General features: G+C 41.1%; 4 protein-coding genes across 5 annotated transcripts; 2 read left to right on the top strand and 2 right to left on the bottom strand.

The window, feature by feature from the left end:
* Positions 1–540: 540 nt before the first annotated feature.
* On the bottom strand, positions 541–4505 carry SARC_07661 (the record flags this gene model as incomplete). Of its 2 annotated transcripts, none has more annotated exons than XM_014298390.1 (10): positions 4029–4505; positions 3324–3476; positions 2995–3174; positions 2714–2866; positions 2444–2568; positions 2114–2243; positions 1732–1950; positions 1406–1558; positions 1090–1299; positions 541–878 (listed from the first exon to the last, which is right to left on the bottom strand). In XM_014298390.1, the coding sequence occupies exons 1-10, from the start codon at positions 4164–4166 to the stop codon at positions 705–707; spliced, it is 1635 nt and encodes a 544-aa protein (XP_014153865.1). In that variant the 5' UTR covers positions 4167–4505. The 2 variants fall into 2 exon arrangements, with proteins under 2 accessions (XP_014153865.1, XP_014153864.1); XM_014298389.1 differs by having other exon boundaries at positions 705–878; positions 2114–2228.
* Positions 4506–10625: 6120 nt separating this feature from the next.
* On the bottom strand, positions 10626–17282 carry SARC_07660 (hypothetical protein). The gene is made up of 13 exons (XM_014298388.1): positions 16861–17282; positions 15618–16086; positions 15335–15495; positions 14473–15025; positions 14143–14305; positions 13894–13974; positions 13555–13735; positions 13134–13338; positions 12720–12912; positions 12219–12529; positions 11924–11977; positions 11304–11454; positions 10626–10995 (listed from the first exon to the last, which is right to left on the bottom strand). The coding sequence occupies exons 1-13, from the start codon at positions 17104–17106 to the stop codon at positions 10923–10925; spliced, it is 2841 nt and encodes a 946-aa protein (XP_014153863.1). The 5' UTR covers positions 17107–17282; the 3' UTR covers positions 10626–10922.
* A 460-nt stretch (positions 17283–17742) lies between these two features.
* Positions 17743–22987, top strand: SARC_07659 (hypothetical protein). The gene is made up of 5 exons (XM_014298387.1): positions 17743–18730; positions 19300–20629; positions 21098–21151; positions 21364–21521; positions 22451–22987. The coding sequence occupies exons 1-5, from the start codon at positions 18040–18042 to the stop codon at positions 22525–22527; spliced, it is 2310 nt and encodes a 769-aa protein (XP_014153862.1). The 5' UTR covers positions 17743–18039; the 3' UTR covers positions 22528–22987.
* A 657-nt stretch (positions 22988–23644) lies between these two features.
* Positions 23645–24061, top strand: SARC_07658 (hypothetical protein; the record flags this gene model as incomplete). The annotated part of the gene is made up of 1 exon (XM_014298386.1): positions 23645–24061. A coding segment is annotated over one exon (417 nt), but the record flags the coding sequence as incomplete, so codon positions are not given.
* Between the last annotated feature and the right edge of the window lie 453 nt (positions 24062–24514).

The raw sequence follows: 24514 nt of genomic DNA, 5'->3' as shown, positions 1-24514 counted from the left end.
TATATATATATATATATATATATATATATATATATATGTATATATGTATATATGTATCTGAAAAGAGATATTGGATGTGTCTGAAAGAAAATATTTTTTAGAGAAGTCAGCTTATTGTTATGGTTACGAAAGAAATCTTGTTTCGGGTCACATGTTCAACCAACTTAACTTGCAGTGGCTATAGACATTGAATTAATAGCTTTTTATATTCTTAATATTAGATTAATCTGACAGGACGCTCATCGTTGAAGTGTTTGAGTGTCAGATATTGTAAATGGCGTGATCGATAGTGACAAGTCATTGCTTTGCTAATATTCAGAAGTATTTGGTGCCTTTGGACGTCTTTTCTGCATGGGGTCGCTCAACTACTTGCTATGCAGTTTATTAAAATTTGGTAGATTCAACTTCCTAACTATGACGTTGAAAATGTTAGACCGCATCCAATTCTCAAAGCACTATCGACGAATCTAAAGCTTGCGTACTTCAAAATTACAGCGCCTGCGCTACACTGTGCGAACTGATTAGAATACACTGACCATTGGTGTATAAATATTTATTCCAAAGATTGTATTTGCCTGTAATTATTGTGTCGGCTGAAGCTCTATCCCTCGAACTCTTCATATCGGGATAGTTTGGCGACTGGTATGCACCTACACGAGTACCAACGTGTGTAAAAAAATGTTTTCCGCTGAGCCTTCTATTGACTAACAGCGCACAGCGACTTTGTCTACAGATCTTTTCACTTCTGAGCACTTTTTCTCTGATGTGCTATTCGGACACGAGAATTCAACAACATGTGGCGACAGGTGAGACCCAATGCTGTCCGAGATATTGAATTCGTGCCAATCTTTTGTCAGAATCACACTCCTCACGACATCCTGCATTGAAAAGTAAATTTGAACGACATAAAAAAAAGAGTAAGGAACTTGGGTTCCACAAACTTTTGAAATGGTAGGCCAAGAGGCAACCACAGACAGATAAGCATCTGCAAAAGACTTGGAAAGGCCAATGAAGCTGGCAAAACGAGCGAACCCATATACTGTTGGTTACAACTAGCAGAATGTAATGACTGATTTGAACGTGACTTACCGATGTCCCCTTGGTTATTCCTTCATCATCAGTTGAGCTCTCTTGTTCCAATTTAACAGGCTCGATCGTTGAATTACATCCCATAATAATCTTATCGCTCCTCAGACAAAGCATCACTCCAGACCAATGCAGCTCCCGAGAATCGAAGAGCGTTTTGTTCATCACTTTACAAGCTGAGTACATGAAAGGATTATTGTCTGTTCCGCACAGCTGCGACGGGTACAGGTAATGAATAAGGCATGAGCTTGGTAGATAGCGGGTGAACAACACAAAACCCCGCGCTGTGACTAGAACACTCGAGATAACTCTTGCATACCTCCATCATCCGCCTCCCCTCCGGCGCTGCATTTCCAGACATCATTTTCCAGTGATGATCAGCGTAGATAATGATAGGGCCTTGCTCTATCATATCCAAGCGTTGCTCCACTATTAAAACCCCCGTGTTGGTGGCGAAGGTGTCGGCTTGACCCTAAAATTTGGAGACAAATCAGAAATGATTACGCACTGGTTTGGGAATAAAACCCCCAAAAATGGAGTAAAATAACACGAAGCATAATTTCGTGGTTATAAATTTGCGGATTGCAAATGCCAGTTGAAAAACAGTGAAGTATTAAAGTAGGAATAATTAACCCAAAAACATACAAAGGCCATGAGCTCAGATTTCTTCATTGCGATTTCCGTTTCCAGCTTCTTGTTTTCTTCTGTCATACTCAAGATATAATCCTTTGCCGAGCTGAAAATAGCAGTTTTGGTCGATCTTTTCTTCGCAGCCAGCTCAGGAATCGATTGTTTCAACTCTTTCAGTTGATCAGAGACTCGTGACCTCCAGAGCTTGTCGGCTGTTCGATCTTTGGTTCCCGACTAAAAAATATAAAGACATGATATGAGAATTAGTATCGACAGATAACATACGAGTGAGTATCAGAACGTATAACACGAAGTAAACAGGTCGTACAATATCCCGCCTACTATGAGTTTCAAGCAAAGATTAGTGCAGTCCTGATTTCCGAAGTCGATCGTATACCTTGGAGATCCTGCTGGAGGAGGCACTCGATATTGTCCTCGCGAGATTGGCGGAACTCATTTTCTCGACACGTTTGACCAGATCCATTCGCGGAAGGGTAACATTGCCCACAATCCTGGAAAAAAATACCCTGTTTATAAGTAAAGCCATTATTTAATACTTTCAGTAACAATTAACTGACTCGTACGAAAGCAAAACTGCGAACACGAACTAAATAACAAAGCCAGTAAGTGACATATTAAATACCAACGTGGTATTGGCAAAAAGTGAAATGTGAAAGTAAGGAAGGAAAAAGCTTTAAAGTCAGAAAAATTTGAGCTATGTACTCACTTAGACTTATTTTGCTCCTTCCTGGGAGACGAATGAACAGGAATGTCGCCGTCTGTTGCTGAGCCAAATCCGTTGTCATTATTTGCACTGAAACTGCTGCGCGGCGTGATGCAATTATCCTCGACCTGTTGATAAGTCAATGTAAAAGATTAGTCGCGAACAGTTGTATTCACTGAGGAGCAAAGCGCTACTGGTTCGAATATCATCACAATCAAAAAGTGTTCAGTCGAAAAATTACTATATATGAGCAAATATCGAAAAGATACATACCCATTCCACAATCGATGGGTACATGACTTGCACAGAGCTTCCATCTGATTCACTGCCGGGAGAAACAGTACTTCTCTTATTGGGTCTTGGTGGATTAATTTCCTCGGGCGTAAGCTCGATGCCCTTCGCTTGTTGTGACGCAACCCAAATATCCTGGACACAAAAAGATATTTGAATATGTCTTAATTATTTGATCACAGTATGTGTTAGAGGTTATCACCGCTTGTGACAAATATGCAATAAGCCTACATCAACCTAACTCAAAATAACAAGCAACTTACGTGCTCCGTGTATAGGAAATTTTCCAGATTCTGAAGAATGTTGTTCATGACCGTTCGTGACTTATTTGGCTCTGTCATTTGCTGCGCTTCATTCCGGTGGTTAGCCTCTACCAATCCAGACAAAAAGGATTCAAAAGGAGTTGTTTTCCACTTAATTTCGCCATGTTGTTTTGTGGGCTCCTATAGAAACCGAAGAAAGGCTAGTTAGTATGTGTTTCTAGGAGTTGGACTTAGTTGTGACCTTTCAAGGGCACTAATAGTGACCAATCGACACACTATGGCAATGATATGCCACTCGAACCTAAATCTCGTTTACGATAATAACATACCTTGTATCGGAAAGCTACAAAATCCCCGCTTCCAACAACTAAGCATGAATTTTGCTGCACGTGCTTAACATCATATACGCGCGCACCGTTCTCGTAAAAGACTTTGATGTCATCACTTCCGTTTCGGACTGGAGCCAGAGACGTTACGTAAAGCTGAGACGAGTGAAGGATAATAGTATTAAAAAAGCAAATCGATATCTTAGAGTTTGACCACTCCAAAAATGGATTCGGCTGATCACGTGACCACTAATCAGCCTAGTTTGCGCTACATGAAGCAATGTTCAAAAAAAAATAGTTACATGACCAAGATGACGTGATACCACTAACAGAATTGAAAATTCCCATTACTCTTCAAGTGCCGAATGAAAATATAGACAGACTGGAACACCTCGAAAACACGAACTCCTCCAACCTGCACTGTCTAGGTATTGCCAACAGGCGAAGTGTGCTATCAGAACAGAGCGAAGTGATAGAGAATATTACACTTATAAGTCATAGTGTACGCACTACTACTACTATTTACTTGCAACAATCTGACAACCGCATCGAAGCCAGTCGGGTAATTATCGAGTCAATTCTGTCGGAGAACTTCAGAAAGCTTCTGGACCGAAGCATTTTTAGTGAAACCTATTCATGTACTGATTGCAAAAACTATAGCGGAAGCATACAGCACAGTTTAAAATGCCAGTGGAGACCAAAACTCACCAATTTGTGTGCTCGGCTTGCCAGCATTTCGATCGTCCAGTTCGTCCAAAATACCATAGGACACGCATTCTCTACACTGAAATACCCATCGTTCGCGAAAAGGAAAACTCTGACCTCAAATGCACAGTCCATGTACATGATGACTGATGTATTTGATAGCAGCAAAATAGCTGAGTCCTACAGGTGTGAGAACGCTCAACAAGCGGCCAATTCGTCTATATTCTGCAGCTGATACTGCCAACAATGTTGTTTTCCGTATCTATTGTAAATTCACTAATTTTCAGTATGAGAACATAGGGATATGCAAATTCGTATAGCGCTTGTGGACTCACACCGTGGTAGCGTACCACGTTGAACAGAGTTACTATCCGGCCAACCCTCTCTCGTGTGGCTGCTATGTATTATATAAAAGCAATTGAATTTCCCGTATGATGAATTTGAATATATGTATCTTAAGAAATTATGGTCCCTCTGACCTCTGCACCAAATTTCAAATGTGTACGCGTCGACAGGACTGGCACCGCGACGGGCCGACAGCGCGACGTATTTATAAATATTTAATATATTTTTAGAGAGTATATTTATATTTTTCGTTTCCTTTTCTGAAAATCCCCAAAATAGTCCTTAGAGTTGGTTTTTCATAGCCTTCTCTCGTGATAGAAGCAGGCTACGATTTTTTAGCCTCTCTTTCGCATAGAGACTTTAGAGTTTTTAGACTTTATAGAGAGCCTATTCTTTGACCACGTTCTGCAATAATTTGATCCCACAAACGATAGGGAGGGAAAGGTGATATATCCGGCAAGTCATTGAATCCTGGATATTTTTAGCTCTATGTATAGCCAATATCACTTGAACTCTACTTCTATCCACTTTTATTGGTGAAAATTCGAATTGCCGGAATGTGTTTGTTTTCGTAACGACCCTCTCTAGGTCAATTTGTACCGCAGAATTGGGTCGTATTTATTTATGTATTTTGTACAAAAACACTTAAAAAATACATTTTTTCCTTCTTTTTTAAAAATCGGAAAATTTATAAATATTGTTTTGCTGTTTTTTTTTGTTTTTGAACGAGAATTCAGAACGCGGACTTTAAAAACACCATTTTTTTAACGGGAGGAGGTCTGGAGTCACTTTACTCTGGAGCATTGAAATTATCCCGTTTTAGGTTTTAAAATAGAACATATAAAAGTCAATGTGCTTTACGTAAATTCCAACGTTTACTTTGGGTTCGTTTAAACGTTTTTTTTTAAATAAAACGGTGCGATACAGTATTGAGTTGTTTTTTTAGTTTTTTTATATAATATTTATTCCCATATATACGCGTACGTACAACTGATACCGAAACCAAACGTTTTAAGTCCACGTATACTTTCGGTTGAACCTTGAACTCGAGTACCGTTTATATTCTCGTTATAAACGTTTACTTTCATTTGCTTTCGCATTTTTGTTTTACTAAATATAAATATATAACGGATCCTTGTATTTTTAGTATTTATGCATAGCCTTCTCAATTACTCAATTTATATTTTATGAGGACAGGTCTGCGCTGTTTGCGACTCTGCAGTATGCAGCTAAGCTCAATAAGTTATGGGTACGGAATATAAGTTCGTGTTAACTTTTGATTTTTAAAAGTATTAACTTTTATTTAGGACAAATCAACCAAAGTTTTTTTTTGAAACTGCACTCGACAAGCTGTCCTATCGTTGAAAATTTTAGGCTACAAAATTGATAATAGGCAATCAAAGAAGATTGAGCGTTTCAGTTGTGACGACTGTCACCTGAGTGACCTGTAAAATGCACCTATCATATCTGAAAGTGTACTATCGCGAAATAATAGTTGCAACTTTAATGTTTATTCGGGCAAAATAAAAGTTGCAACCTTTAACGCATTGAGCTTAGGTCTGCAGTATTTTTTTTTAAATACCGTCTGCGTCTGTGCGTCGTGTGCGATCGGTTTCGGAAATTCCGGATCGCCCGACTAATTTTTATTTAGTTTGTTCATTTTTTCTTGTTAAAAATTACATTTCATTGGCAAAAAGTTGGGCTCTACCCACTCGCTCCTGAGCGTCTGAGCCTCCTCTTCTTTCACAACACCACACTAAGAAGAAGAGAGAGAGGAACTGAGAGGAAGTTGATATTTACGGTTTTTTGGTGTTTGTTTTTTTTATAAAATAAAAAGCAAGTTGTATTTATTTATTTAATTATTATAAACAGGTGCAAGTTGGCTGTGTCAAATGTGTCATTTTTGGGGGGGGATTATAGGGCCTCGAATAGGCGTGCATTGTTTTGTGAAAAGTGAAAACCCCCCAAAAATACGCGTTTATGTCTGACAGTCTGACTCTCTGAGTTTCTCTCTCACTGCTAAAAACGTTACCCAATATAACGTTTATAAATAATAAAATTTTCGATTTACGTTCAGCTTTTATTTATCATATAGTCCATCTCCCATATGACTGGGTGCATTCATGAGGTCATACTATCATCCGATCTCTCACTTTTACTTTTTAGATTTTACTCATTTACTGTGTGTCGTCAACTCGTCTTGTCAGTGAGTGTGAACTGTGATGACTCAAGAGTGAATCAGAGTGAGTGTGACTGTGTGAGTGTGTGTTCATTGCTCAAGAAGATTCAAGAAACAGTGTTAACTGTGTCGTCGAATGTCGAGTTGTCGACTTGTCGACTCCACTCCTAACGTCAAAAAACTTTACACTAAACCGTTTATAATTTAAAAAAATAACGGTTAACGTTCAACTTTTAAATCTAATCCAAGATTTCGACAATATATTTTTTGAGTTTATAAAAGTTAAACCGTTTACAAATTGAATAAATTTACATATATCTACACTACGTATAACTTTTATTGACGTTAAACATTGTCACTGTGTGTCCACTGTCCAGTGATACAGTGACCTCAGGAATGTCCAGTACACAACCTACTTCACACTGTCACATAGTCACAGTAACAATTTTACTAAAATAAATATTGGTTAATTGTTTTAGAATTTTTTTTGTTTTGTGTTATTTTTTATCAACCAGATAATAATAAAACTGTGTGGTTTTAGTAGACTGGAGAGTGGAGACCCACACTCCTACGGCCACCAGGGTTTATCTATTTAATGTCACAGTGACAATTTTACTGATGTTTATCAATATAAAAATAACTGTGTGGTTAAAAAAAATAGTGGTAAACCTTGTTTGATTTTGTTTTGTTTTTTTTATCTAAAAAAGAAACAAAACAATAGTAAACACATTTGTAACTATTTATTAGCACCCAACCAGTCAACCAAGAGAGGCAATGAAGGTAGTGAGCCTGTGAGGCATATATTTATAGAATTAATTCCAAACAAGGTGTCAAGGACAGTGCTATGCCACTGCTACGGAATGTCCGAATGTGACGAGTGACGACTTGACAACCCTAGTTTGACGAGCGAATACGTGGCACACTCGATGGTGTCAAAAAAATAAATATCAGCACCTGGCTGAATTGACCCAGCGCATATCCTCCATCGTCCACTCACTTGGCCCAAGCTTCACACGGGAATTTACTAACCACTTCTTCCCATCGATCTTCCCCAAACCACTGCAGCGGCTATGAGAGCCATACCATATGTACATACAATGTAACTCATCTCCTTTGAAATAAACAATATTATCCCTATACTGGCGAATATTTAAGAGTACTTAGTACCACGAGCTATACCCAGCCTGTGCCACTAAGAGTAAAGTAGTAGAGACTCATACTGCGCGTAGTACCAAGACGCCACGCACTACTACTGGAGATGGTACTGGCTCTACTTCTACGGAACCGAAGGGTGAAACGAAAGTGAGAGCGCCTTGCAAGAAGTGTGGTTACCACCTCATTAAATGCAATGCCAAGTGAAATGGTAGAATGCCCTAGTTAAGTATGCAGAACATTGTTTACCCTTGTTTACTAGAGCACACGAATCGCGCCTTACTTAAAGAGTATGACCGATGAAATGACACTAACAACATCGTTCTGTTCAAAGTTGGCGATTACGTTAATATTATAAATCTCAATGCCAACTTTACCGAACTCTCTTCTATGACAACTAGACTTTGTGTTCATAACCACATGTCTAAGTTGTAGATAGACATCAGAACGTAAGTCACGTTAATACCTTAACAAGGATCACGTCTCTCTATGTGGATTCGTGCCCGTTCTACGCCACCCTATACGCCGCAGCTGAACGCCAAGGTTGACAGCACACACAATGTTCTCAATGTCATAGTTCATATACTTTTACTAATCGCTGGCATGCCTATTCCATTATGGTCTGAAACCAAGAAATGGGCTGACCGTGATCGTAATGAGACTCCTGGCACAGATACCACTTTTGGACTACATCTGAAATTTGGCACCAGATTTCACATCACCACACGTTTTCCCAGAGCTCGATTTGGCTATGCGGTTATTATACAAAATGGAAGGTAAGAAACAGGACAAACACAAGTATGACACTCAATGCTACTACCGTGTTCTTGTCGGTCGAAGTGCTACAAGTACAGACGACAGGTTTCTCAATTAACGCTTTAGGACATAACATAGCATATCATTCCGCAATGCACAATTTCTCTCAGACGGGAAACCTCAATGGTCTTCTAGTGGAAAACGTGCTACTCAATCAGCTACACCCCGTAGCTACGACATACCGCCCGACTGGAACTCACACACTCAAATTACTACAGTTGTCGTTCCAACATATATCGGACATACCTCCTACAATGTCCACGACCCCGCAATTCCCTGCTACTTTCCCATTTGCAGGTCCAATTGCCAGTGATTCATCAGACGCCCCTTTTCAGCCACACCCCTTTCCACAGCCTACCCCTCCAGCTGACGATTCGGCCACACCTACAATTCCTCCGGTTCGTACACCGCTACCCAAAACATTGCGCTATAGCTGCAGCAGATTCTCGTACGCATCTCCATGAATTTCATTTTGGGTTCGAAATCACGAATTTGTGTCGAGAGGTACCGAAGGTTTTCAGCTTCATGCATACCAGTGCACCCTGTCTATAAATTTATATGTATTATCTTAAAAGTTCTGTTCCTGTTCTTTCCCAAACGACATATTTCCTAAAGCGAAGAGAGCCTTAGCAGCCCCTTCTTTCTGTAAAGATTGTGTTGGCCTATTTGAAAATAAATCGGGTCCAACATATAAAATCGGGTATTCTTATGCCTGTTTAAGATAAATGCATGTAGCTGTTTGTTTTGCGGGTTATCCTAATATGATAACTACATTGTGGATTAGGCAACCACTCCTTCGATATCCTTTTGTCTAGTGTCACTGAGCATATTTTTAAAGTCTCATTAGATGTATGAATTAGACTCTGTAACGCGCGTGTATCTTCTATGCGTTCCTTCTCTTCTTCTTGCATCATTCGTTGTGTGAGATGGGAGACTTGTGTTTTCATTTTCGCCGCTGTGGATTCAGCGAAGTAAATATCTTCAGACTCTGTGAGCTTACAACGCTTCACGGTCTGCAGGTCTTTTAGGTAACGATCGAGATAAAAGAGAATCACTTCCGGTATGCTAGCGTATCGATGATGTGAGTACTTTAAAAGTATCTTGAAAATAGTTATTAGTGAAATATGCTCAGCATACCTCGGTAGACATATGAAAATCATAGAGGAAGTTCTATATATAATAGTTTGTTGCAAGTGGCATATGCAAGAAGAAAGAAGTTTTACATATTTGAACTAGCTCAGATGGTTACTTTATGGCGTCGTCGATTTTTACCATGCTCTCTGTGGAAGCGGAAGTGATTTTAATTGTACCTCAAGATTAACTGGCACTCGTCCTTTCCAAGTATTCCACATTTAGGTATGTAATTCAACTGTGCCAGTACGGTGAAGTGATATTACAACATTTTGATATAATTAATGTGAAAGTAAAGTGGAGTCACAAGTGCGAATTTCTGGCAAGTGCCCCAACGGAAATGAACAGTAATTGCAAAACCGTATTTCATGTACAAGTTCGTTTTGAAAAAAACCTAGTTCGTTTGTACAAGTTCAGGTAAGAAAATATGTAGCCACATAAGTAGTAACTGTATTTATCCCCTTAATAAGTAATTCGGGCAAAGAAATATGTAACCATAAGAGTAGTAAAGGTATTTATCCCGATAATTTAGAGTGTGGTAATATTTGTGCACAGTTGTCATACACACAACTTATGGCGGAATATATGGGGTTTGTGACACCAGTGTTGACACGGTCACTGACACTGAATGGTGTTTGGTGCCGCAGATATCATCCTAACTGTTCCGACTTCGTCTAGACACATACAGTAGATGCGGCGAATGGTTATACAAACTGGTCTGTACAAAGCCGTTAAGTGGTGCAGATGTATTGTATGCTGTGGTGCCTGTCACACGGCTGAGTTCATACGTTTAGAACGACCCTAGGAAAAGCGTGCACTATTTCAAGCTGTGAGCGAAAATGTTCAATATGAGTCGACTTCGAACGTGCTATGCAGCCTCGTCAAGTACTCGTAGTACGCATACAATACGCCATAGATCTGACGAGTACAAACAAATATTCAATTGTGAGCGCCTACAAATGTGCGCAGGAGTTTGTGGGATGTTTTATTTAGAAGATTCATGTTTTCCTTTCGTACTTATCTGTATTAAATCTACCTGCCTCCATGTGCTGGTATTTTTTTTATCTGATATATTATTTCAATAAGATTACAAGTCCGTTCGAAGATTGTAAAATCTATTTCAGTTCTTGGCCTGTATGCTATAGACACTAACATCATACGATTACACGTGGCTGAGCCCATCACGTCTATAAATAGAATGAAACTTCAATATTTCAAAGTATATTAGAGCCCCTTTCAAGTGGACCCGCAATACTAAACAGACTGCCGAACCTCTACAGTTGAAACAAAAATCCAAGGTCTTCCTCACTCAACCGGTTAAGGGAAGCGGGATCCATACCGATGGTGCTGATGTGTTAAATATACAGAAAAATATTTGTACTAGTTGAAATATAATAAAAATTTAAGCCGAACATATTGAAAATACTCGACGCGATTTCATTAATACACGATGCAATTTCACTAATGGCATTTGCAATATACGATCCAGAAAAATACTCGACCAATTTATTTACACTCTTGCCCAGGACTCAAAAAGAAAAATAATATCACGCAAAATACCAAATATCGAAGCAGCGAAATAAAAACGTGCAATCTCTTGACTTTTGCATGGTATGTAAGGTATGAAATGAAACACCACACAGAAGGACCCATACCTTTCGAAAAGTAGATGCTTTTTCTCCTGAAGCGCAATAATACGTGATTCGATGCTATTCTCGACATAAAGTCTGATAACTTCAATCGGGCGAGTTTGACCCAGTCGATGTATACGGTCCATGGCTTGATTTTCGACAGCCGGGTTCCACCCTAGTGATTTTACAAAAAGCGTACGCCAGTCCTTGAGAACTATAACCAAACACTTATGCCACGATCTCTGAAACCTTGGAAAGAAGGGAATTGTCTATTGCCTCCATCTGCCTGTAATAGTATATTATCTGGAGCGCGAAAGCCACCACAGCAAGTGCAATCTGATTCGACAGACAATGAATAAAGATGATACTGACATTGACAAACCCCAACAGCAGCAATAATCTTTTGCAATGACATAGATGATACAAAAAGTAAATGAAAGGCATTGACAAAATACGCAATAGAAAGCAATCGCCAATTCCAACGAGATTTCTGGAATGTCCACGGGATGGATCATTCTTTCGGCCGTGTATTCAACGTATGTATTCCGACGTAGTATCAAACGACCCTGGCCAATTTACAAACTAGAAACAGATACGAAAAACGACAATAAAATAAACTTTATGGGGGATCTCGCACAACTTACAGGGGTCACACATGATGACTCTAGAAGCTTCCGTTAAATTGAGTGCGACACCACCTGAAACGTGGCAAGAAGAGAAACTTTATGAGTCAATTCAGCGGGATGCTGAGCTGACGAGTTCTACATCGGTAACAAAATTATTTCAACGAGCTTTACTTTGGAACACATATAGCACGTAGTCAGCAAGACTGAAACCAGGGTCGAAAGTTCAATCCCAGAGCAATTGATAAACGTATCCACATCGATATATATCGTCTCCGACTATCGAAGAAACAAACAATTGTATCAGACTAATTACCTGCTTTAAGCGAAACGAGGAAAATAGTAACCGTGTGATTTGTCATAAATGCATCTATGACCGCCGCTCTTTGTTCTGGACTCATTCGCCCGTCCAATTTCACACATCGGAATCCTGAACGCAGTAATCTCCACTCAATTATGTCCAAAAAGCTGACGTACTGACTAAATACGATTGTTTTAATCGTCGTTCCTTCCTTCTCTCGCAGCAAAGCCAATTGTTCTATAAGTGCTTCAACCTTGGAGGAACTTTTCCAACCTCCTATGTCCATACGATTTAAAATTGACTGCCGTTGCTGTGATGCCGCTGCCCTATAGAAAAAAATACACAAAGTTAACCGTTTAACGCATGGTCAAGTAACAAATTCAGTTGCACGGCAACAACTACAGCGATTTTTTTTTTGGCAGAACGTCTAGTTCGCTATCTAAGATTACATGCGCGATACGATGTGGCGAGATGCAAAATAATAATAATGACCTTCTGTTTAAGTTTTAAACTGACCTTGCAGCAGATGATTGTGATATAGTTGGTTGGCTAAGGTCGATGGAGAGGGGCACAAAGCAGACCGGACATTGGGGTACCTGTCCATCTATACTGCTCTGAAGGTACATTTTAATATCCTCTCTGCAAAACACGTGCTTGCATTTGGCTCTGATTGGATCTTCCGCGTCCTCCTGGCAAACGCCACATACGTCTGTAGAATTCATAGACAGGTGTTAGCGCACCGTCACCCAGAACAAGCATTCGCAAATGGCACAAAAAATAAATTCAGCCCAAAACTCGATTAGCTATGAAGCCTAATTTTTGCGAAGCACAATTATGGTCCTTGATTACAAACAACACCCGAAAACGACAGTCAAAATATTCCATCTGCAGAAAGTTTGTAAAATCTGTGACCCCATGGTCCATTCGTACCTTGCGCATCACCAGCTGATATCCTCCCACGTCCATACAGAACGAGATATGGATGATTAGCCGCTTGCCTCATCTTCATCAGCAAATCGAATATATGTGCGTAGTTATTGAGTAGCACGCCTTCCGATACGTACGTCAAAAATTTGGTCCGCGATTGTGAATAAAGAGCTTTGTAGAAATCCAGTTCTTCTTCATTGAACCAGACCTGAAGAAAATCAGAGTCCAGATTATAAGAGATCGTAGCATCCAGGAAACAGGTATCACCTCAAAGATTCGATCCACAAACAATAAACGACAAATCTGACCCAAGGATGTGAGGATGCGAATTTTGGACATGAACGACAGTTTGTCAAAGCCTAAGTTGCGAGCGCGAAAACCAAGTATGATTTGAACTACGTCTATTCCATCGAAATAAACACACCTTTTTTCTGACGACGATCCTTGGAGGCAAACCAAGATCATCGGCCTTCTCTAGCTTCGTCCGCCTCAACATGATCTTCTCCAATAAAGCACCTAACTTCACAAATCCAACTCTCCCAGGGCCGTAATTGCCATACTTTTGTATTGGCCTCAGAATTTCTTTATTCCACCAACAAAAGTGACTACCAGGAATAAGACCCGAGTGTTTCGAAAATAGCACATGGTTAGCATCGTGTCCATTTTTCAAGTTAATCGATCATTCAGCTTTGAAAGTAAGCAAGAAAGACATACTACACCAATAGACTAAAATGAGACCGAAATCATTCACATACATATTTACCTCATCGGACTGCATCCACATGTGTCGCAATGTTTGTAATCCGTGAACTTCCAGAAGAGAGACTTGCATTCACATTTGGAGCTGCGCAAAGAAGAGCCAACATGTTAAAAATCTGAAAAAGACTAATTCAGCTCAAATTCTTTATAGCACGGAATCACCTTGCACAAAACCGAATGTGCTGAGTGCCGTTTCATGCACGTACGGCACAAGCAGCAGGATATAATCCACCGGGAGGACAAAAAGACATACCAGAAATAGTAGCTATAGGGAAATGTGCGCATGAAGCGAATGAGTGAGTACAGTTCACCCACTCTATTCTGCAGTGGAGTTCCACTGAGACTCCACTTTGCAGAGGAATTGAGACTAAGAGCCGCTCGTGCACTCGAGCTTGACCTGTCTTTGATATTATGTGCTGTTGACCGCAAGGAAGAATGAAATGAGCGCGCAACATATAGAAATGATAGAAATGTAAAACGATCTTCAATTGAACTAAGAGCATCAGAATTGAGCACAAAATCACACAAAAGTGATGAAAATCAGACATGGTCGAGAAGTAAAAATGGCGGCGTGCAACCATACCTTCGTCAAGGATTATTCGATGCCAATGTATTTTATGCAATGTAGACGGGCTCCTCTTCAACTCTTTACCCATTCCCTTTGTCTCACGTCTATACTCACTCTCTAGAACACTGTAAGTAGATAAAACTACGTTGTACTTCAACAGGTCCTTGTGATTGGTCGTGCGACCCGAGCCATGGAAGACACACACTTTCAGCGCTTCGTCCTTCACATGCTTGAGCACTTCGTTACGCCATTGCATAAGCGCAACAGTGGGACATATTATAAGACTCGTATGTCCCTGCTCGAAATCTGATAACAGCAGAGCGATAGTCTGAATTGTTTTTCCCATTCCCATTTCATCGGCAAGGATACCTCCATGAAATTCAGTTTTCTCCTGATCTATCATCCACGCCACGCCTTCAGTCTGAAACGGTAGAAGTGTGAGCTTCAGATGTTCTGGCTGGGCGGCTTTCTTGGGGCCACCTTCTATTAATGTTCTCTTTACCTTATTCGTTTCACTGAGGAAATTTACACGGGCGTCGATCTCAGAGCCTTCCCAGACACCCTGAACCTGCAGGTGATATATGTGACACAAACGACGAGCCGTTACTATGGTAACACATAAAACGATTTTGAAGCATAGATCCGGACTCACGGCTGACCCTAGCTCATCGCTTTTAGTTCGACACAAAGCTGGGATCTAATCGGGCACAACCAGAGATTGCTAACCGAGTGTCGCCCTGTTATACTGTGATATAGCCGCGACATGTCCACAACAAAAAGTCAGTCGACAGAGAGATAGCAGGAGCGAGATCAGGATGCATAGTTATTCAAGCATTTTGAGAGAATATTTACACATCAACAGATCCAATATGCATACCTCGGGGTGAAGCTTGTGAATTTTTTCATCCCTGGTCAATTTCTTCACTTTTGGTTTCTTAGCTCTTGTATTCTTCTTCCCCTTTATACCCTTCCCTTTCGCGTCCACCTGTTCTTCATCTTCCTCACTGTCAATTTTGACTTTCCTGAAGCGTTTCCTGCCTGAAGCCAGAACACCAAAATTTGTCAGCTCAAGCAAATAGCCACATCATAAAACGCAAACATCACACTTGAATAGACTCATCAGCATGCCATAACAAGGAAAAGTGCGCCCCAAAACCCACCTTTAGTCACAATTTCTTTTGTAGATACTTCACGCTCTGACACGACCACTTCCTCCACCTCGACATCTGATAGCTCTCCGACACTTTTTGCGGCTTCGACATCATTCTCGCTCTTCACACGCGAGACAGTATTGCCACTTGCCAGAGATACCGCAACAAGTCCCTCGAACTGCTTCTTCAAGGCCGTTCGCAGCATTTCCTGTTCTAATTTGGCCTGTGTTTCCGAATTGCCTGTACCTTCGTTGGCTATTGCAACCTCCACTTTCACAGAAGTTCTGGCACTCGTCGACTTACTTCTAACTCTTTTCCTGCTATTTTTAAAACTATCATCGCTCGATAGGTCCTCGCTAGCAACATCTGAGTAATCTTCCGACTCGGAGCTGGCAGCGGCTATAGAACTAGCAGCGCCCCGATTGCGAATCGAGCGTCTGACCTTTCTATCATTTTTGTCTTGCTCGGGATTCCATTCCTGTGGTGTCAAGACCATATTAACGGGTCCGCAAAATGTCGTGGTCATTTTAATGTATGCACATCCCCAAACAACAGAATGTATTAATGAGACACGACAGTACCCTTGATTAATACATTGCGCATCAGGGGTGGATATAAATATATGATAAGCAGGCATGTACAGGTATTCGAGGCACTGCCAACACAAGCCTATGCACAGACTATGCACATCCAATAATATGACCTGTAGCCAAGCACAAAAATTCGCAATTGAAAGCTGTATACAGTTGACCCAGGCTAGACCGTACCAACCACAGAAGACAACTCAAGGATGACAGGATCGCTCAAAGAATATACCGAAAATTAAGTGGGGATAAAATCCACACTACCACAGACATCACGGCCCGTTTCTTACTGTAGAACTATACCAACCGAAACGAAGCGATTGTATTAAATAACGGCAGCAGAGATGGTGAACCGCGATGTAATAACACACTGATAAGGAAATGACAGCATCCGCTGTCTGGCAAGAGCTATTAAACGCGATACAACATTTGAGCCGGTACAGAGAAAAATACTGTCAACACAAACACACTTAGAACGTGTACATGCACCCGTATGCGAGTACACATTAACGCGTGTACACACCGATACAGTACATGGAAACATACAGACAAAGATATATCAACAGAAACAGACACAGAAATAGACACATATCCACACATATACGTACAAGTTTACCAACGAGTATGTGCAAACACACATCTACACATACACGTATACACAAACACACCTCGCTTTCCTCTCCGCTAGTCACAGCGACGTCGCTCATAAAGATTTCCTCATCATCCGATGATACGACGGATACTTTATTGACGACCTTAGTAGGTCCCTTCTTAGCCTTGCTTGCATTGACTACTGCTTTGGGCGCGGGTGTTTCGCTCGACGATGCACCGTCAGCAGATGGGTCAGCTGCCAAGCGTGCGCTACTACGAGAGCTAATGCGTGCTGATGTCCGTACTTGAATGGTGCGTGCCATACTTAATATACAACTATATATGGATACTATATATGAATATGATACTGTGTATATGATGCTATATAAAAAAGAAAAATGGAACTGTATATATGATATGCCGAAGTGTGTGACGTACTTCTCCACCGAGTATGAAACCCTTTCAGAATAAGAAGATGTAGGGTTTAATTCGCTCTACGTCTGATGCTTCACTATCGCGATTTGTACCACAGTGCGTACCAATATTTATATGCACCACACGCGCAATATGCAAAATGCACAGTAGGTGTGCTTTTCTTGTGTGCAGGAAAACAAGCAAGCCGCCGACATGATGCGAAATTGCGAAGCTTGGTAAATATTAAAATCAAGAGCAATGGGTATTTGGGTGACACCTCTTGCCGTAATCAATTCATTAATGTTAGGTTTACGACACACGTGATCGTCGTAAATAAAACACAGCTGATGAACACGGTTAGACAAGTCGGGAAGAGTTTGATACATCCCTCAACTATAGTATCGTAGAATATATGCGACAAAAAGCGCGGGAAATCCAAAATATACAGGGTAAACGTTTTGTCGCATAAATATTAAAAATACACTTATGTACATATGGATGTATGTCTGTATTCATAAATTTTACCCACACGTTACCTATACAGAACCGAAGCATATGTAGTACTGCAGTTCAAATGCGAATCACTGAGGCTTTCGTCAAGCGTACATGCATGGGTGTCTCTGTGGTGGGAATTTGATCAGTTATAAAAATTGAGACAGTCGAATTGGACACCGTCACATCTGTTCGCAAGTACTTAATACGCTTGTTAAATAGTGTGAATTGCGCTCCGACGTGCAGTGTGCGTGTCATCGTGACATAAAAACTTCTGCGTAAAACTGTGGATGTATCTCTGTAAGCATGAGCTAGTTTTGATTCTAGTTGCTCTCAAAGTAAGCTGAAGTATGGATTCATCACATGTTGCCAATCGTGGGGGTACAACCCCCACCAAACCGGCGCCCAAATCTACGCCTACAGACGCCGCCGAAATAACGCCCGAGCTAGTGTCATTTGGAAATCCCACAATTCTGGGTAGTGAGTTTTTGGTTACAAATGATAATACATCTGTTGATAGTGTACTTGCCGGATGTGGTGGAGAAAGTGAGTCGGGAGATAAGAGTATGCAGAATGTACGTGCGCATTTGATTAGACACTATGACGAAGGTCAAAGCGAACCTACTTTAGGCGAAGGTGTGCGTGGTTTAGATGGAACCTCTGGTGTTGAAGGATCCGAGTACGTCCACACAGATCCTTTAAATTCTAACAATAAAACACAGCGCAGCGTAAATGAAGGGAGACACCGAACGCAAGGAGCACGGAAACGAACACTCAGCATTGACAAAGCCAGAAGCGATAGTCAACAATCAGGTCCAGTATTCAACAATACACACAACCCTCACGAAGAAGAAGAGCCTTATGCGTCTCGCAAGAAAGCACATAAACAACTTAAGGTGAAAAACAAACCCGATTCGCACCCGGTAACTAGTAACTATCTAGATCGAGGATTGAGGCCAATAGGGGACGATCGGAAGCCGGGCCATACTACGGATATGCATGCACTTGATGGAATGGGTGGGATGTCGCCGAAGGGTTTAGGCAAGTGTGTGGTTATTGTATTAATTTTTATTGTCGATGAGGGTCATTGGCGGTATGTATACATAGATATTATATGGCGTAGATATGGCTCTATTGGAGGTGTTAGAGAACGAAAGCAATGCGGCTGTTACACATCTTGTTTTCCGAGTGGCTGTGACCTCTGCAACAACGTAGACAGCTACTATTTGACGTCTTGTCTGTATTTTGTTGCGCAATGATGGAGTTATTGGAGAACGGTGTGGTGAGTTCTGTTTTCGGGAGGAAGTGCCGTTGGGAGTGTGATAGTTTCCACCGATTTTATTTGATTTAAAACTATGGGAGGTTGTACTATCGTTTGGATGCGCCTATCGGTTATGAGTGCTGGCAGAGAATCATACAGTACACTACTTCAATTTGGCTCAACATACAATAACGGTGGTGTTGACTTGTATCCTTTTAAAGTATTCGACGACCTGGCCCCTAAGGGCGATCATGAAATATTGCTTTCAATTCGCTTCATCCTTATTGCTCACCCTTTGGGTTGGTAGTGTGTCTTATATATGCTTATAATCTGCGTATGGGATGAACAGGTGCATGCAAGTATGAATTATCCCATGGAAGTGCCACTCATAGTTTCCAAGACTTGCCATCTGGGAGTATCTGCGACGGGGCCGCCAGTGGAGGTGAAGACAATGCGAATGGCGCGAATGATGACAACGGCGGCAAATTGCTTAACTGTAGTAATTTAAAATGGGATAGCCGCGAGGAGGACAATCTAGATTATAGCGATGTTTATGATACCAATATGTCCTTCCTCATACCCGAGACTTTCATCAGTCTGCAACAACCCTTGTCCAGTTTGCCATCAAGTCAGGTACGCGGGAATTCGCTATGTGATCCTTCACAACCATCCCTCCGGACACTCCCAACACGTGACTCGGCACATTCACAGTCCAGCGTACATACACAAGTGATGGCATCTGAGGATGGTTCTGAAGAGAAAAACTCGGAGGCTGAAATGTGCGCAACATATCCCAGTGAGAGCTTCACGGAGAATCCACGTGTTGGCGAGCCGGCGGCAAACCAGTATGATACCACTGAGAGGAATTTGCAGCGAAGACAAACGCAGACACAGACTCAAACACAAACACAAACACAGACACAGAAACAGATACATACAGGGGCGACTGCTCGGATACAGGGAAAAGGAAAGGGTCTAACACTGCAACAGAAGGTTGTCCCATCCAACACCTCTGTAGGTATCGACTCGAGCGATCTCGCACAGGACGGGCGAGTGGCTGTGGAATGTTACAATCACAATGCTATCATTTCTGAAAAGCTTCATCATACAGGTGATCAAGGTCATTTTGAAGAGGACAATACTCATGGTACTAGTCAGGCAAACAGACATACAAACGAGGGCAAGGGAGTACCGCATGGTGTCAAAGACAGCGGTGTCGTGAATGATGATGGTGTAAATAGCGATTATAAAAAGATAGGTACACCCACAGGACGTAGAATAAATGGCATCGATACAGGCTTAACAGATAGCAGCCCGCAGTCTACTGTCGGGGTGGGAGAAGAAAGCGGAGCACCTGCTCCAGGGCAGAGCAGAGTACGTGGTTGCCAGGGTGACTGTGACGACTGCAGTCTAAGTGGCAAAGTCTGCTTAGCAAGCCATGACACCCAGGCGCTCGAGGTAGCACGTGATGAACTGCCTGGTAACAAGAGAGAGGTGACTGCCAGCTGCACTGCCGCGCATGCTGACATAGGAGTGTCTTTATTGAGTGAGAAATCGAGTGATGCAAGAGGTGGACCGAGATCTGAAGCCATGGTGTCTAGTTTACCGCCTATGCAGGAGGTGCGAGTAGCCCAGGCTATGATGGCGAAAATTCAGCATGCCATCACTTGCTCCATCTGGTAGGTTGTATCCTGTTACTATGTTTTTTTTTTCCGAGATGTCAGTTTTGTGTGTATAATCCTGTGCGTGCTTGTGTATTCTTTTGCGCGCGCGGATGTGGTTACATATACTTCATTTTTCGAGCATACTGGTGTTTTTGTCCAACCTTTGAAGGTGCATACGGCGATGTTAGGCATAATGTTTATTAAATTTATCTTTTTCTTATTCGTGTCCGGACATATTCGGAGGACTCTGTCTGGCACATTGAGACATATGCGTGTATGACGATGTGATCCGCCTTTAAAGCATCCACTCTTCATCCCATTCCACAATCCCCTTACAATTCATTGTAGTTGTTGTTTCACCCCTGTGGCTGCAAATGATCCAGGTTTAATCAAGAATTTTTTATGCCTGGCCCACATAGGAAATATATTGGGCGCCAACTGATCAGGTGATTCTACAATTTGACTGTTCTGTCACATCTACAGCTTATCCCTTCTGCAAGCTCCAATGAAGACACCCTGCAACCATCGCTTCTGCAAGTATGTTATAATTGGTTCTGCTTTTATTTATATATTTTTGTTCTTTAAAAACACGTCACCTTTGGTACTGCTATAATTTTGCCCTAGGTTTAGCTTCTGGGTGCGTGCTTTAGACAGGAATCAAATGGCTTTCAGCATTCTCGCTCTTTCTACACCACGGTCGCTTTCTAAAAGGTTTAAACCACTACTCACCTTCCGCGTTATTTGGATAGGTTTTGTATCGCTACTCATCTCAACAACCAAGCGTCATGCCCGCTGTGCAAAGGCCCGGTAACGAAACGTTCTCTCGCAGAGGACAATGAAATGCTGAGTCTGATTCGGAATAGCAAAAGGCTTGCGCGAGCGATAGAAACAGATACTGATGGATGTGGTAAGTGAAGCATTTCATGCGCTACGTATTGGCCCGTCCTATGTGTATTGAGCATTTCAGCATATCCGTTTCACATCTAGTGCTAACCTCGAAATGCCACTCATTAGGAAATGCATGGTATCGCTATTGCGTATAACGGATCAAACCTTCCTAGTAGGGGCGCAAATCTTTATGACCATCCCTCCAATAGTTCACATATCGTGACTACAATATAACATTTGCTCGGTATATTTCCCAGTTAATAACACGTTATTGCGGGTGCAATTTGCCATCCGACCTAGTCCTTCTATGCAAGGGAATTCCCATGTACACAAACAGATGTAAATATATATACCTGTGCATGTTGATACACATACACATACACATACAAATATATCCATACATACATACATACGCGCATACATACATACATACATACATACATACATACATGCATGCATACATACATGAACATACATGAACATACATACATATATATATATATATACATATATATATATATATATACATATATACAAATATACATACACACACACACATACATACATACATACATACACACATACACACACACACACACGCACATACACATACATACACACACATGCGCATCCAAACACATACACACACACGTGCACCAGAACAAGGACACATACCGACACACACACAAACACAGACACACATACACAAATATAATATATATATATATGTATATATATATACATATAGACATACATACATACATACATACATACATATATATATATATATATATACATTCATATATATATATATATATATATATATATATATATATTATATTCATATTCATATCTATCTATACCTATATATACTTTTTGATTTATTTGTAAATGTTTTTACTATCATCTATGAATATAACCCAGTTGCTACTTATTTTAATCCTTCAGATACTCTGGATATCGCGGAGCCACAGTGGTGTGGGACACAGGATGTAAGCCAAGAGAAGAACAACATTATCGTATAGTTCTCTTGGATTGAGCTATCGTCGGTTAAAATATGAACCTTGCAAATAGACGGGAGTGAATCAGATGGCATCAGGTTGCCGACTTGTCATTGTCAGAGAAGTATTTTTATAGGAAGCTTCGCAGAGACAGACCGTATCCGTTTTCTACGCTCGTGTACTGTACTTCATTAAAGAGCCTTGAATAGAGATTGTCGGTTCATAATAGCTGCTTATTATTATCAGCACAGGCAATTTACGATACTAATACTTTGCGTCTCCAAGATGAGAAGGTACCCTCTAGGTGAGTGTGAATCCGAGGTGTAGGACTTGTGTATTTAATTTTCTCTCTTCCGCACGTAGATGAGTATATCGCTAGTAGTCATATGGCGCAGAGCAGACACAAGTTGAAAGAGTCGGGTCGCTTGGGTGCTATAACTGATAATAACAAACATGCCGTCCTTCATATATTAATTTATACGCGTATGTGCGACTGTGCGTCTTGCGGTAAATCTCTTGTGTATGTATAGTATTTTTTATTTATTTTTTGGTATTGAGGGGCGACGCCACAGGCGTTTTACTCTCTCTGGTGAAGAAATTGATGTAGTATCATAAATCTAAAAATATAACCACACCTATTGGTTGAGGAGCATATTTCTTTGGATTCTTATCTTTGCAATCTCGGTGCGAATTTAACGGAGAAAGAGTCACGTCGCAACATCCAGAAAGGAGGTAAAGGAAGGTTGGTACAAATTTACTATTAAATAAATCCTTTGTCTACCATTTTAGTAGCATAGATGGAGCCCGGAGGTTGTTGTGCTTCTAGAGACCAACCCGCCATAATCTTTCCGGTTTATTTTCATGCTGTATCAACCTGCGTTTAATCATCCCCCGTTTAGCTCCACGCAAACGGGACTTAATTCAATACTAGTAAAAGTGTGGCGCTTTACGTTGTTCATTGCCACAGCTAAACATCGCCTCTTGAACAAGGTGAGTAGAATGAAGAAGAAATAACGGCGCAATAGTATTGGGAAGAAAAATTATACACACAGATATACCATCGTGCAGTTATTGATAGACAGCGTACGAGATAGTGTAGCATAGTAGACGGCAAGTTCAATCGAGAAATAACACTGATAACATGAAAGAAGACTTACCTAATGAGTTGGCGAATACCCTTGGGGCCTCATCGCCCGAGATATTCGCTAACTTGTTACCACAGAAATGTAGTTCAATTGCCACTGAACTGCCCTTGAAAATCTCAGAGGGTGTGCGCGTGCGCAAAAGATCTTCAGATATACAGTCGAATTTTGACTCGAGTGGCGATAGTGTGGAAAATGGAACGAGCCTTGATAAGTCCTGTAGTGTTCGGGGAAAGCATGTAAATACACATCCGAATGCAAGATCGTGTGGTAAAATGGGAAATAGCATGCGGCCGAGGTCTCTGTTGGTACCATCGCATGCAGAGTTTGTGGAATTGGTGATAAACATCGGGAACTGGACAAATGGAAAGTCATTCACCGGCGCAGATCTGGTGGCATGGTTGATGAGAACAAATGTATGTGAATTGCAAAACAAATAGTGCTCTCTCACTTCAAGTTTACACGGACGTTCTGCACGCTTTATTTACTCAAACTAGTGAGCTGCAAGACGCTGTCATGTATGCATTCTGGTTGCATTGTGGTCACGTAAGGTGCACCGGTGAATACAGAGAAATGTAAGAATACGTCAATGTATGTAGAACTATTTGTAAATATATACAAGTACAAACATATGTATATGCAAGTGTACACAGAGACAGACAGACACGCGCACACACAAACACACACACACATACATATGTGTATACTCTCACACGCACGCACACACACGCACGCGCACACATACAAACTCACAAACACACACATACACACACGCACACACACATATAAAAATATTATTATACATATATATATATAAACACATACACACACGCAACATACACAGACCCACACAAACACGCACACACACA

The sequence above is a fragment of the Sphaeroforma arctica genome (assembly GCF_001186125.1).
Source record: "Sphaeroforma arctica JP610 unplaced genomic scaffold supercont1.620, whole genome shotgun sequence".
Lineage (NCBI taxonomy): Eukaryota > Ichthyosporea > Ichthyophonida > Sphaeroforma > Sphaeroforma arctica.
This window is presented reverse-complemented; position numbering and strand designations above follow the sequence as displayed.

Excerpts from the sequence above, each read along its gene's own strand:
- SARC_07660 (XM_014298388.1), bottom strand. The coding sequence starts at position 17,106 with ATGGCACGCACCATTCAAGTACGGACATCAGCACGCATTAGCTCTCGT. Across the intron at positions 15,496-15,617 it reads AAAAGAAATTGTGACTAAAG|GCAGGAAACGCTTCAGGAAA; the intron begins GTGGGTTTTGGG and ends TTCTGGCTTCAG. Across the intron at positions 14,306-14,472 it reads TCGAATAATCCTTGACGAAG|CACATAATATCAAAGACAGG; the intron begins GTATGGTTGCAC and ends TGCGGTCAACAG.
- SARC_07659 (XM_014298387.1), top strand. The coding sequence starts at position 18,040 with ATGGATTCATCACATGTTGCCAATCGTGGGGGTACAACCCCCACCAAA. Across the intron at positions 20,630-21,097 it reads GCCATCACTTGCTCCATCTG|CTTATCCCTTCTGCAAGCTC; the intron begins GTAGGTTGTATC and ends TCACATCTACAG. Across the intron at positions 21,152-21,363 it reads TGCAACCATCGCTTCTGCAA|GTTTTGTATCGCTACTCATC; the intron begins GTATGTTATAAT and ends TTATTTGGATAG.